Consider the following 15,546-nt stretch of genomic DNA (forward strand, 5'->3'; position numbering starts at 1 on the left):
TCTAGCTAGACACACAAATATAACAAATTGAAAGCTAAAAAGAAAAGCTTATGGTGTGTTTGCCAAACTAGCCCTTAGCCTAAAATCAGAGGCATTAAAAATACCTTAAGGGCGTGTTTGACAAACACGCTTCTAGGAGCCAAATTAGGCCTTATTTCTTGAGAAAAAATGAGGCGAGCCAAACACGCTCTTAACTTTTGGGTTGGGTTTGGCCCAACTACATGAGTCAGGTCTATTAGGCCTAAGAAATGCACATAAGTTGGGCTAAAGCCCAACCTAACTTGAATTTTTATTGGGCTAGCAGCTAGTCCAACAAACCTTCTTTTTTTTTTTTAAATAAACATGGGCCGGACTTAGCCTAGAATGGGCTTGAGTCCAACCCATTTACTTTTTCACTGGCCCAGCCTAGTGACAAGGTTTTGTTGGCAATAATACTAGCAAACATGGTTGTCATACTATGTGTTGAAGCCATAAAAAAATACAATGTAATGAATCAGGAGGAGGAAGAAGCTTACCTAGGTGAGAGGTGGTTGTTGGTTGTCGGTTGGTGGCACAGTAGGTGCTAGTGGTGGCCCACAGTGGTTGTTGGAGGAGGAGAAATATTGCTAGTTGGACAACTGAAAAAAAAAAGATGATTTTTTGTTGTTTTTCCCCTTTCTTTCCCCCCTTTTCTCCCTTCATTTTGCACAAATTTCATCATATTTATAAGGGATGAAAAAGGGACATCTGATCTTTTTTGGGCATGAATCTTGGCCGTTGATTCAAATAGGAAGGATCCTAACTGCTGGTCAAAAGTCACCATCATAGGTTGCAAAGGCTAGTTAAGGTCAGTGATTTTGAGTTAACTTTTTAGTAGTTTTCTGGGTAGCAAATCGATAGAAAAAGGATTGAGGGTATAGTACAATGTCAGATCATGAGGGTGGTGTGTTTCTTGTCTTGTTTGGGAGAGAAATGAGGAATTAAATGGCCCTGAAAAGTGGCTACATGGGTAGTTTTTCACGTGTCTTTTGAAGAAGATGACAAACAGTGATAGACAACATGTCGTCTGACACTATTTTTTTTTTTTTACTTTTATTGACCACAACAACATTGTTTTAATCCAAAACTCGTCATTTTGGTAAAAAAAAAAAAATCAAAATGCACCATTTCATTTAAATCCTCAATTTAGGTTTCAAACTTCCTCTTTGAATTTAGCCCTCAATCTTTCAATTTATTCAATTAAGTCCTCAATTGAATTTTAGTTTTAAAAATCAATTTAATTTCGCCCCTGTTAAGTTTCAAAAACATCTCCTAATTTTAACACGTTTTTCAACTAGTCTTTGGTCTTAGATATTTTTCAATTTTATTCTTTAAACTTTTAATTCTTTAATTTCACCATTGTTTTCAACAGAATTTGACACCTAAATTTATGTGCCTTATGTAACAAGGTTCTTGGTGTTGAATTTCTTTAATTAGACCCTTAATCCCCCCCCACAACATTTGATTTTCTTGCAATTTTATCTTTGATTTCACCTAATTGAGTTTTAAAAAAATCTGGTCCTTTAAAATTCAAATCTTCTCAATTAAACCCAAATTAAGCTTTCAAACTTAATTTCTCACCAATTAAGTCCCTAATAAAATTAATTTGACCCATTAAAAATCTAATTAAGTCCTAACACTTAACTAAATCATTTAATTTAAATTAATTCTTAAATTTAATTAAACTTTTAATTGGGCCCATGATTAAATCAAATTGGCCTATTAAAAGTGTAATCAAGTCCTTAGACTTAATTTTTATGCAAATTCGTCCAATAATCATTTAATTTGACCTTGAATTGACATTGTCTTCCGATATTGGGTACAATTGGATTCTTGATTTTTGTTCAAAATCTTAGTTCGATTCCTCCATGCATTTGAAACCATTCTTAGCTTGTTTTTGCCAGGTTGCCAATCTTTTTTATTTTTATTTTTTTTTTGTTTTTTTTAAGAAAAAAATAATTTTAAGGGAAACTCAAAATTAGGTTATGATAGTTTTCTCACTCCTTACAATGCTTACGACAAAAGGTCTCGTAAGAGACTTTAGATATTAAGCTTGTAGAGAAGAAAATATGAAAGATTGTGGATTTATCATATCAATAAATGATCAATCCTTCCAAAAATGTTAGAAGTGAGGGCTTGGAAGCACACTAAAAAAGAAAAAGATAGGGCTAGAAAATGCACTATTTAAGCTATGAGGGCTAAAAAACTGCACTAAAAAAGTAAAAACATAAAGGGTTAAAAAGCGCACTCAAAAGAAAATGGATACAAATAGAAAGCGCACTCAGAAAACAAAACATAGGGAAAGATAATGCACAATCCGATATGTGAGGGCTAAAAATCGTACTCAGAAGAAAATAGATAGGGTAAAAAAACACATTATCTGATGTGTGAGGGCTAAAAGCACACTAAAAAGAAAATCGATAGGATTTGTAAAGAAAAAGATGATGTTTGTGAAAAAATAAAATATTTTTTGAAATGGTATAATTGTATCAGACGACCTACCTAGGTGAAAAATTCAAAGATTTTTTAAAAATGTCAAATTTCATGGGTGACCTACCCAAGTGTGACATGCAAAGTCTTTTTAAAATGGTCTCATTATAATGGGTGAACTACCTAGATGAAAAATTCAAATGGTTTTTATGAAACAGTCAAATTTTCATGGGCAACCTGCCTATATGAAAAATATAAAGATTCTTCAAAATGGTCTTACTGTAATGGGTGACTTGTCTAGGTGAAAAATACAAAGATTTTTTTTTAAATGGTCTCATTGTAATAGGTTGCTTGCCCAAGTAAAAAATTCAATGGTTTTTTTAGATGGTTAATGTTTTCATTGGTAACCTTCCCAAGTGAAAAACGACTTACCTGGCGAAAAGATTTGGCAGAGATATCTTAATTGCATGATTGAGTCTAAAATTTCTTGATGGCAGAATGAGATTTCTTGATTGTAAGGTTGATTTCCTAATGACAGGGTTGAATGGAGATTTCCTGATGACAGGGATGAATGGAGATTCCTTTCCTGATTTTTCCATGCTAGACTTCTAGTTATCCGTTGAGAGCCTTGATGGGCTCAAAACCTTATTGGGTCTTCTTTACTGAATTCTTACTAGATTCTTCTTTTGTTGAAACTTTACTGGGTCTTTAATCGTTGGAAGCCTTGCTGGGTTTAGAACCTTACCGGGTCTTTTTTTGCTAGAGCCTTTCTGGACTCTTTCTTACTAAACCTTGCTCGGTTTAGGATTATCCTTAGCTTTGATAGGCTTTGGGATTTTGTTGGGTTCCTTCTTTGTTGAACCCTTGTTGGACTTTGAAAACCAAATTGAGCCTTGCTCGGCTTAGAATTATTTCATGTTTGTTGGAGTCTTGCTAGGCTTTAGTGAGAATTATTTCTTGTGCAATTATTATGAAAATATTATGCAATGATTTGGGATTAAATGAAATGCATCCATCCTTAGATGATTGGAAATATAGGCATTTTTTTCTTGCAAATAATCCTTTGATTAATTGAAAGGTTTGTTGTTACCGATCCGGCCTCTTGGTTGCTCAGTTTAACTTTTCAGCCTACTCAATGTGTTTGATTGCCTCTTTGTCACATCAGCCTACTCGGGTTTTGCCCATGTGAATAATGTGTATGATTACCTGTTTGATGCACAGTCTAGACCTTATGCAACAAATGAAACTTTACTTAGTTGACCATTCTATAAGAAGTGACAAACATTGTTAGACACGATGTCGCCTCTCTGGTCAGATGGTGCCCCAGATCATGGCAATCTTTTACCATTTCCCATTTAAATAATTGTTACAGAGAAGAGGTGGTGCTTAAAATCATTTGTTGTCAATGCTCGTTTCAATTTGCCCCTAGACTAAAATTGACTCATATGGGTAAAACAAACTTAGATGCCCTTCAAGTGTAGCATCACTGCTAACTGCTGATGGAGTTCATCAAATCGTGGACTGTCTATGAGCAATATCACCTTCAGTTGATCCAGTTGTGTATTTTTTTTCCTGTTAACAAAAGGCATTTATCATCATTAGACACTATTCATGGACTTAATGGATTTCATTGAGTCATCATTTGATTATGTGCTTCTTTACCCCTCTAGCTAATTTGTATATTGTCCGGTATCCTTTTTAGGGTTCACTGCATTGCCCCCTAGGTACTCAACCTTTAAAGGCAGCTAAAAAAAAGTGTTAATGTTATTTTTATCATGGACTTTGCAAATTTGATCAATAACTTCTTTTGTTTGAAAATCATTTTCTTGTTTTGGAATCAACTTGTGAATTTCAAGGATCATTCTCATTCAAGTCTAATCATTGCAAAGAAATTATGAGATATCATTTTGAAAGTGTTTTATTGATCGTAGCCTTAAGACATGCCATTCATCACTAAGATGTATCTTTTGTGCATTTTTTGTTGAGAATTAACAAGGTGAAGGTTAAGAAAGAAGTGTTAGCTTAGAGTTGGACTATCCATGGCTCAAATAATTTTTTGCATTTTGAAAACATAAATTTATCCAATGTAAGCTTTAGAACAATTTTGTTTTTTATTTCTTATAATTCCAGGGGTTTAATCTTTTTTCAAGAAAAAGGATAATTTGATCTTTTATTCAGGCAAATTTGAAATTGGTGAAGGTACATGATGAGGTGACCTTTTGTCATGTGGGTTTCAAAGCAAGAGGCTTGAGTAAAAACTCGAGGTTTCATTGAGGAAATTTATCTATTTTTTAGCATTTATTTTATCAGCATGAATAATGACGAGTAGTTCTATTTGCAATGTCATGATTGTTGTGAAAAAGTTCTTTCACATTTTGAGAACGCAATTTATTGGTTTAGTTTGTTTGCTTGTTTGATTAGAAAGGACTTTTATAAGCATGTAACGAGGCTATAGCTCTTGGTTATAAAAGAAAAGGATTTATAGGCTCAATGAGTGTTTCAAGGTTTTAAAGACTTAGAATTATTGTCATTATGTCTTTCTTTTCTTTCGTCATGTTTCTTTGATTCGTCCTTTTTTTATTATTGCTTTGATGATGCCTCATTATTTTATTTTGACCTTGACTTAGTCATTTTATTTTTCATTTAGATTTCTCAAGCTTTGCGGATTTTTCACGGCATCTTCCTGGTCTTTGATCTTTCAATTTTTGTTTACCCCCTCGTGTAAGGTGTGATCCCAATCAGGATAAACTTTTAACTTTTGGAATTCTCATTTGTCCTTCAGTATGGGGTTTGATCCTAGTCGGTATTTTTACAAAGAGAAACTTATTTAAGCTCAAATGGACTATAAGAGATATATTTTAAAATGTGAATGGATAACAAAGACAATCTTTCATCATTTCAAGCACAAACAATTAAAACCGATAAATTTGTCCTTATTCATTGTGATTATTTTGAACTTTTGCATAAAGACATGTTTTTATGAATCGATAACTAACAAATCGAATTGCAAGAGATTATGCATATAACTAAAATATGGCTCATAAGACATGGGGTGCGAGCTTTTTGTGCATTTTTCATCTTTCATGTCTTATTTCAACATTATTTGGTCACCTCAAGATGAGAATTGCTTGAATGATTCATTTGTCACCTTACAAAAGGATCTCTAAACAATGTTTTCTTAAAATATCAAATTATTTTTAAAATAAAAAAGCAAATTCAATTTTTCAGGATTATTTTGGGCAAAGGAGACTTTTCAAAATTGATGTGGTCAAAATGTTTTAAATGATATGTTGTCTGACACTGTTGATTGTTTTTTACTTTTATTAACCAAACCAATGTTGCTTCAGTTAAAACAACACCAAAACACATTGTTTCATTTAAATGAAATGATGTCGTTTTGGAGTTTAGGGTTAATTTAGGTTTTAAACTTTTTCTTTGAATTTCATTCCTCACTCTTTCAATTTGTTTAATTAATTCCTCAATTGAAATTTGATTTTAAAAATCAATTCAATTTTGCCCGTGTCAAGATTGAAAAACATCCCTTAATTTTTATGCATTTTTCAACTTGGCCTTTGATCTTAGATATTTTCAATTTTATCCTCAATTTCATCCTTATTTTCAACAAAATTTGGCCCTTGCTTTGATTATACCTTAATAAACGCTCCAAACTGTGATTTTCTTATAATTTTATCGGTGGTTCCACCCAATTAAGCTTTTAGAGAAAATCTAGTCTTTTAAAATTCCATTCTTCTTAATTAAGGCCATATTAAACTTTCAAACTTAATTTTTCACCAATTAAGTTCCTAATAAAATTAATTTGGCCCATTAAAATTCTAATTAAGTCCTTGCATTTAATGATAGTTTAATTGACTCAAATAAATTCTTAAACTTAATTAAACATTTAATTGGGCTTATGATTAAATCAAATTGACCTATAAGAGTCTAATCAAGTTCTCATACTTAACTTTTATGTAAATTCGTCCAATAATCATTTATTTTGACCTTAAATCTACATTGTCTTCCAATCTAGGGTATAATTGGATTCTTGATTTTTGTATAAAATCTTAGTTTGGTTCTTTCATGCATTTGTAACCCTTCTGAGCCTGTTTTTATAAAGTTACTAGTCTTTTTTTTTGTTTTTATTTTTTTAAAAGAAAACGATAATTTTTTAGAAAACTCAAAATTGGGTTATGATAGTGATGATCAATCATGAGAGTTAGAGGACGTGATCAACTAGTAAAAGTCAATCAATAACATAGATAAGAGTTTGTACAATTGACCAGAATATCAAGTGCTCCTTTTAATAAGAATGTAGTATATTACACTAGCGAAATTACAAATTATTTAGGAAATATATGATTACCATGTAGGAGATGTGTTTATAGGAATATAAATTATATTATGATTCATGTTGTGAGCTTCTAATCTACTATGAACAGTTTATATAGGATTGAGAATTATAGTTCATGTAGGATTTCATTTTTATAACAACGTAAAAATCCATCATTTACTATAAATGATGGTCAGCTTTATATAAACAATTTCTTTATGCAATTTAAAGCTGTATTGCAATTTATTTATTTTCCTTCATTGCTTTTTTTTTTTAATAAGTATTTTATTTCCTTCTTACTTTATTTACTTTCTTATTAAATATAGTCATTGAACACAATTGGATAAATGGATCTTGTTACGATATGATGCAAATCTCGTGATCATTTATGGTCACGCAACCTACAACAAAGATGATAACTTCCCCAAGAAAGTCGAATAATCAAGTTTGGTTGAACCTTGACCCAGAGTTAACCGGTAACTAAAAACCAGAGGTTTTGGTTTGGTTTGCACTTCAAAACTGAATTTCATTAATGTTTAAAGGTTGCCCCTAATTTTGCAACAAAACAAAACATAATATAGTCCTAAAATAATAGCCCTAATGGTCCCGTAATGAAGTGCAAACCAATGAGCCTTAACTAAAACTAAGCCAAGTACAAGCCTAAACATTGATTTTTGACCAAAACATCTCAATAGAAATAAAAGCCCAAAAACTAAAAAATAATTCAATAAAAAAAACCTTAAGAAATATCCAGATTAATACAAGTTATTAAAACAACTCTAAAATCATCTCTTTTCATTGGATCCCTAATAGCCAAATCTGAAACTTATAGATGAAAGAGTATCCCTTTATGTCGTCCATGAATCCTCTTTCCTTGCTAAAGTTTCTTCCATTGTTTAGTAAAAATATGCTCTAAAAAATAAGAAGAAAAGTAGCAGAAATATCTTCTTTAAACAGCCTCCTATAATCTCCCTTTTTGAATAAGAAAACCCTTTGAAATAAGGAAAAAAAAATAAAAATCTCAAGCCTCCTTGCCACCACATACATTCTATAATAGATATGGAATCCTTGCAAACTATGAATATTAGTTGCTGCCATAAATGTCTCATCGTTTGACCTGGAATCCCTATAGAATAGGTAAGCTAATAGCCGTCACACATGCTTTCAAAAGCATTAAAAAATCCTTGTATTGACTGAAATTCATAATACATAAGGAAACAATATTTCTCTAATTTTCACACATTCTTGACAGATTTTAATTCCGACTTAAAAAATATCCTTCTTTCTTGTCTGGATGAATTAGTAGGCCTACCATATATCGCCAAGAAGATATGAATGTATAATTTTCAACCCAATTGGAATCTTAGCTAAATTCTTTATGTAACTCTAGATATAGTCTGAACAGTAGATGAAGGTTCAAATAGACAAATTTAACATGATTTATTCAATAACTTTGACCCTATAAAATAATTTTTTACCATACTCCGATTTACTTAAAATTTTAAGTCAATATATAACATCATATCTAAAAACTCCTACAAAAATTTCAGCTCAACTTAACAATCAAATTGAAAGTTATGTTTTAAAAAATAAAACTTGACAATACAAGATTCTACACCAAAATCTGAATGTAACCCTTGCTTGGATTATATCACGAGATTAAACATCTTAATCTATATTTCAATTTATATCTATCTCTTAACTTTTCTAGATATATATTTAGTTATTATTAATAACTTATTTATTCATTTATTTATTGACAGATAAATAATTCTTAATTTATTTAATTAGATGTACATATAAATTTTTTGATTTACACTTGATATTTTTTATATAAAAAAACATGTTAAAAACCCTACATGTTTAATATATTTTTTTTTGTTGAAAAAACAATATTCAGCATGGCGTGGGTGGGTCAAATATGTAGTTCTATCCTAAAACTCTATCTAGTATAGAGAACCAAAATCATAGAGGCCCACTTTCCATAAGGTAAATATACATACGAACAATTTGTGACAGTCAACCCATGAAAATACAAGATATAAAGGTCAATATTACACCACTGCAAGCACATGAAACAGGACGCAACCCAAAAAAACCCACCCTTCTCAACAATGCGCGCTGCAGTCAGGATAAACTTTGAAGCCCAATACCAGCATATTTTCTAAGACATTTGCAGTACAATACAAAGGGTGGGCCGAGAAATTACCAATTAAGTGAACTGTCGTCTTATATATGTATCTTCGTGTACAAAAACAGGGTCTTGAGTTTGTGGTGCAAACTGGGGCTGCCCCATGGCTATGCCACTTTGACTAGAAAGAGGAGGATTTGGCCATGGATCGTTACTGTCTTTGGCAGAATTTAAGGTGAGATAACAAAGAATCCCAAGGGCCACGCTTGCAAAGGCCAAGACAGCACCACCTGCAAAGACGCCAGGCTTTACAACATAGCAATAGTAATTGCCAAAGTACATTGTCTCTTCACCATGCTGATTGTTGAGGGCGGCACCAGTCAACAAAAGAAGAAATGCTATTACAAATGTGAACCTGCATGTATTGTCAAATCGATCATTATGAACGGAACATAGTTTCAAATTAAGCTGATGTATAAATATAACATACAGTAGGTTTATGTAAGTTTGTGTTTGCACATGCATGCATGGATATACATGTTGGCCCATGGTCATTTCCCAATTAAACAAAAGATTTCCATTTTCAAGTGTTCCCTTTTGCTGAGAGCTTAATTCTCATGTCTCTCTTTTTTCATCTAGCCCGACACTTTTTTTTTATTCATATCAAAGTTACATATGCTATGCGGGTGTGTTTATGTATGAGCATGCCCACTCATCTGCATGTTTAGAGGATCTCAAGCGTTCAAGCAAGGAATGCTTTTGCCAATGCTTGCGAGTCCCCTTGAAGCTGAATGCATTGCATGGGTTAAAAGATAAGATCATGGATTTAATTGTGGTGTTAACTTTTTATTCACAGAGAACTGGATTGAATTTGGTTGAAGGGAATTATATATTGCATATACATGTTAGTTATAATTTACAATTGGTGCTTGTTTGGCACTGTTCTGTCTTTAAAGCACAACTGTTTTTACCTACTTTTCATCTAAAATCAGTGTTTGATTTAGGCCATTTTAGTTTTGAAATCAAAGCATGTGATATTTTAAAAGGAAACTCCTTTATTCTTTAATCAAATAGGGTACCATTATGTTCTTAAGAAAAAAATATAATTTGTCAAGAGCTCTGCAGCAAATGGGAACCCTACTTGTATTATTATAATTTCAACTTGCAACACACAACACAGTACAGAGAAAAATAGCCAAAGCACAACACAACAATTCCAAGCTGCTCTTAGTAAAATTGAATTAATTTAATTGAGATAAATATCCTAAATATACTAGTCTTTTTTATCATTGCATTCGATTTTACAAGGGACTAAAAGGTAAATTTATAGGTATAAACACACAGTCAAATGTAGAGGTCGGTCTCACCACTCCCACAGCTAATTTATAAAAATTGACCTAATAGAAAACTTTACATCTAAGCATATTCAATTCATTTCAACAATAAAAATCACCTTCCAGACATGAGAAATGTCAATAGTGATGAATTGAATAGAATACTACACAATTCTTAGCTTTCCAAACAAACTATAAGTTGATTAACAGGTGATATAGTAATTGGTTTGGTTTCCCAGATTCAAGCATGAGGACTTTAAGAAAATGAGAATTTGAAGGTCTTCAGTTCAAGCGGTCCTCTATCAGGATCATTTTAGGCCATTCAAAGAAGTCATCAAGATTGGTAGCATAGAAAATTTTCAATTCAAAACATATTGCAGCATTGTAACATAAAACAATAGGATAATTACACGCTTTACATGATTTGAGGTATATTAGCAGTAAATTTTCTGGAAAGAAGTTTGAAATTCAATAAATATCATATATCATTTTGTGTTGATAATTTCATTATACAGAAAAGGAGCCGCTAACACAAGTATTTTGTATACAAGTACCCACATCACTCTAACTATTAGTGTATTGCTAATGATTACTAAATCATCCTTTGAATTTAATATCTTAATGTATCACGAACATCAAATTCCAGTTCAATTAGACCTTATTTAAGCATTTCAACTATGATCTACATCAATAAAATATAAAAGCACAGAAGGGTTAAAAACAAATTAAATTATAGCAAAACCACATCTCTTTGACATTTAGTACAGTGTTACTATTACTAAATCATCCTTCGAATATAAAATCCTAATGTACCATGACAATCAAAGACCAGGTCAATTTGGTCTCAACAAGTATTCCATGACATGATCTACATCAATACAATATTAACACAAAGATAGATTAAAAATAAGAAACAAATTAAATTATAGCAAAAGTTATGATCCTGTGTAAGGGTATACAAAACAGGGTTTTTTCCAATCATTATGAATAGTCTTCAAGTCATGTTGTTTATCAATTCAAGAAGATACGACAGTGCATTTAGGTCTTAGAAATTTCAAGTAAACATGCTCTACAAAGATAGTGAAGTATGTTAAAAAAAAAAAAAGGATGTCAAAAAAATATGATTATTAGAAGTGGCCAATGCCACTAAGCATTAAGTCAAAAGTACATTTTTGTTGATGCATTCGCAGGAACTCAGGTGCTGATAATGATCTAACATTTAGATGACACATTCTAGCTCATTGGTATAAAATCTAAAGCATCAAAATAGGATAAGCTGCTAGAGGGGGGGTAAACATGTTGGTGAAGAGCTAAAGATGTTGACAAAGGAAGGAACAATCAACTGTTAACCTCAATAATGGAATAAGTAAAGCTGAATTAGAATTTTAAACACAAATGGCCATTGAGAATTACCAGGAAATAACAAAGCAGACAAAAGCTGTTGTCCAATTTGAGTTTGAACTGTGTTGGCTTCTTTTGCAACAAACACACCCAGTTGCAACATTAATAATTACTTGAGCAATAGTAAGAGCCACAGCTGCAGTCAAACCAAGACCCAGTGCTGGACTCTGAGGATAGGTACATTGCGTTGCAGATGTGAACTGAACCTCAGAACCCTACAGGAATAGAAAATGATTACATTAGAAACCATTTTACAATTGAGGTTGTATAATTCCAACAATTCCTCGGAGTACAGAAGTAAAGATTCATGTTGCGGCAAACATAAAGGTCCTGAAGAGCAACAGGAATCCACAAAAAGAATATGAAAATAAAAAAAAATCTATAGCAAAAGATAATAAAATTGGCACTCTAGAGCAGTAATTTCTGCAAAACTGAATGACAGACATAGGTATCGTTGTTTCTGGTTATGTCAAGATGGCAGAATAAACTGAAAAATCTAATTTTTTTTGTCACAAATTCACAATTCAACATTACCAACCAAAATTAGCATAAGCTCCACATAATAATAAAAGAGATGTTGTATATAAACATGACATTGGAGATGAGGGAATTCACTACAATGAAACCCCACAAGACTGGGATACAAAAGGAATCATGTAGGTCCATCCTTGTTTATATCTGGCTGATACAGGGGGGGGGGGGGGGGGGGTTGGGGGATGCATTATCCAAAAACAAACTGTCTCAGTGAAGTAATATTTCTCTCCCCTTTCACGATGCCAGTGTTTATTGTTATCAGGTTGTCATGTTATCATACTTAATGGTATAATCTACAACTACAGAATGTGATATCTAAAAATATACCAACCACAAGCCACCACACAAGTTAAAAAAAAATTACGTCAGTCAAAGTGGTAGTACGTCCAGTATTCACAGTCAATACAGAAAGTATACAAAATCAAACAGTTCATGCTTCCTTCTTTCATAATAGCTAATCATTCAGCTGACTGAGCTGGAGATGAGCAAATGCCATTGCCGCTGGAACATGCAAAAGATGAAACAGATTCTAACTTGTAATGAAGTTGTTGAGACCCCTGAATTATTTAATATATCACACCGCTCTAACAAGACTCAAAAGGAAGAGGGCACAGCTTCAAAGGCTTAAGTTCTGAGATTAGTTGAAAAAAATATATATTCTAGAACATTAAAGAAAAGGTAATGAAACTAACACAACAAATCATCTTGAGTTCTGAATAGAAACTAAATAGTTTGATAATTAAGAACTGGCTTGTCCTCTGATAAACAGGGCTGTTCCTCTCTGATGTGTAAGTAGCAGAGACATATTATATGAACAGGAAAATATTTGGTGGCTGGAAGAGATTATTCATCAGCTAATGAGCTAGTCAAATATGTGAATTGATAGTGTAAAACATAGACCCTAGGCAATAAGCACGTTTCCTTGTCTTTTACATAAACCCTTACCCCTGAGGATGAAGCACCTAGAGGAAAAAACCAACAAGGCAATGTAGTAGGGTGACAGTTGTTTTCTGTTAATAAACAAAAACATTGTGCCCTTCTCGTAGCTGATTTTGACTCAAAACTGTAGTAAAAAGCACCCTATACTTATGAGAACAGACAAAGATTGTTACCATAATCTCAAAAATCGATCTTGTTCTCAAGACAAGAGGTGTGAAGACAAATTGGTTTTCAGAAGAAAATGTTGTGTGCCTTTGTCTTTTGTTCACAAACATGGTTTCGGTTTTGAGAAAAGAAAAGGGAGAAAAAATAAGGTTGAATGCTCCAAAAGGACTTGACTAGCTAGCTTCAGGATTGACACACAAGTGGTCATTACAAAATAAGCGGTGATTCTATAAAACCAAGCGAATAGATACAAAAACCAATCACGGTGATTGAAAATCAATATAAACACTGTCAATTGTATGTATAAATAGACTTAAACAACACTATCCCAGCAGGAGTCATAATATTAGAAAGTAAACCTGCAAAGAGAGAGCAAGATGAACAATTGAAATGAAAAAAAAAAAAAACATTTTACCTTAATCCTTGTTGCTTCTGCACCAAAACCTGTAGCAACTGATAATAGCCCCAACAGACCCACAACACTGCATAACACCAGGGCCTTTCTTTCCATCTCTCTCTCTCTCTCTCTCTCTCCCTCCCTCCCTCTCTCCCCCCTCCTAAAGAACCACAAAATAAAGATAAAGGTGCCTGTGTCCCTTTGTCTGAGGAGGAAGGGTAAAGTTGGTGGAGTACTGTGAAGTGTGAAGTGCGGATTGGGCGTATTTTGTGAACGAACCGTGTTGTCGAAGTAAGGGGGGGTTACGTGTGTGTGTGTGTGGTGTAATGGAATACATTAACACAATCTTTTGCTCATAAACAGGTGAACCATATTTAATTAAATAATAATTATTAATTTATATAGACAATGATTAAATAATTATTTTATTATATAGTTATTCATTCTTATGTATAAATAGAAATCTATGACATCTATATATGTTTTTTTTCCTTTTTTTTATTTTTTATTATCATTTTTTAGGTACGAAGAGGAGAGATGCATACAACATTAAAGGTAATATCATCACTTTTTTTTTCTTTTTTCTTTTTATCTTCTTATTATTTTGTTATTATTTTTTATATAATCTAAAATAAAATATAAAAATAAACCGTAAAACATAAAGCATTTTGCATCATTTAATGTAAAAATATTCCTCAATAATTATAGAAAAAACTATAAAACAAAGAATTTAATCTTATCGTTGTGGCAACTATTAATGCATGAAATTATAATAATTTATATGCAAAAACTATATTTTAAATGGATTGAACAACATATTGTATGATATATATAATTCAATCAATAGAAGTCACTATGAGAAATCGAAAGTGCAAGGTTGAAGATGTTGATATTAAAAAGCTCATAGTTGGTAAATTTTTGAATTTCAAGATGGCCAATTCAAGAAATATGATAAGTCAAGTTTAATACTTTAAGCTAACCTTGCATGATATCCATGCTAAAAGAATTGTTCTTAGTGAATCCTTTTAGGTGATTGCAATTATTAAAAAATTATCATCATTTTAGAAAGACTTCAAAAACTATATAAAGCATAAACATAAAAAAATAGAGTTCAAGATCTTATTTTGAGGTTGAGAAAAGAAAAGGGAAATAAATTGCCTAAAAGAAGAGCCAACTCATTCAATATATCCTCCAAAGCAAACATTATTGAGTAAATGATGAAGATCTATAATAAAAACTAAAAGAAAAAGCTTATTGTGAAGGGGAAGGAAATTGCTAAGAAGTTTAATGAAAAATGCTTCATATGCAATGAAACTGGACACCAAGCCAAGAATTATAGAAATAGAGCTCAACAAAGAAATCCTAAATAAAAAAGGATTGCACAAATCAAAATCACCAAGGTCGATCACCTTATAAATGAAGTTTTGAAAATAAACTTGTCTATTATTATTTTTAAAGTCAACTTGATCAATCCTAGGTAGTGATAGGTTGATATAACAAGGCATGTATATGTCAAGAAGATAATGTTTTTCAGTTACAAAGAAATGGATGGTGAATACTTATACATGAAGAATTTATCAACCCCCAAAGTACTTGGCATTGAAAAAGTCACACTAAAGATGACTTTCAAAAAGCTTCTCCCCCTCAACAATTATGTTCTTTATGTTGTTGATATTAGAGAGAACTTAGTGTCTAACTTATTATTGATTAAAAATAGTCTTAAAATGGTTTTTGACAATGACAATTTTATACTCACTAAAAGTGGGATGTATGTAGGAAATGAATATCTTTGTGATAGTCTCTTCAAAATGAATGTAATGTCATTATAACAAAGGATGAGATAAATAAAAATAATTTTTGTTCTTCT

General features: G+C 32.0%; 1 protein-coding gene across 1 annotated transcript; it reads right to left on the reverse strand.

Moving 5' to 3' along the window:
* Positions 1-8,730: 8,730 nt before the first annotated feature.
* On the reverse strand, positions 8,731-13,950 carry LOC133668050 (protein MODIFYING WALL LIGNIN-1). Its single transcript, XM_062087791.1, has 3 exons — positions 13,698-13,950; positions 11,657-11,859; positions 8,731-9,324 (listed from the first exon to the last, which is right to left on the reverse strand). The coding sequence occupies exons 1-3, from the start codon at positions 13,791-13,793 to the stop codon at positions 8,991-8,993; spliced, it is 633 nt and encodes a 210-aa protein (XP_061943775.1). The 5' UTR covers positions 13,794-13,950; the 3' UTR covers positions 8,731-8,990.
* Positions 13,951-15,546: the final 1,596 nt, after the last annotated feature.

Source organism: Populus nigra, chromosome 11, assembly GCF_951802175.1.
Source record: "Populus nigra chromosome 11, ddPopNigr1.1, whole genome shotgun sequence".
In the NCBI taxonomy this organism is placed as follows: Eukaryota; Viridiplantae; Streptophyta; class Magnoliopsida; order Malpighiales; family Salicaceae; genus Populus; species Populus nigra.

Excerpts from the sequence above, each read along its gene's own strand:
- LOC133668050 (XM_062087791.1), bottom strand. The coding sequence starts at position 13,793 with ATGGAAAGAAAGGCCCTGGTGTTATGCAGTGTTGTGGGTCTGTTGGGG. Across the intron at positions 11,860-13,697 it reads CAGAAGCAACAAGGATTAAG|GGTTCTGAGGTTCAGTTCAC; the intron begins GTAAAATGTTTT and ends CTATTCCTGTAG. Across the intron at positions 9,325-11,656 it reads GTCTGCTTTGTTATTTCCTG|GTTCACATTTGTAATAGCAT; the intron begins GTAATTCTCAAT and ends CAATACATGCAG.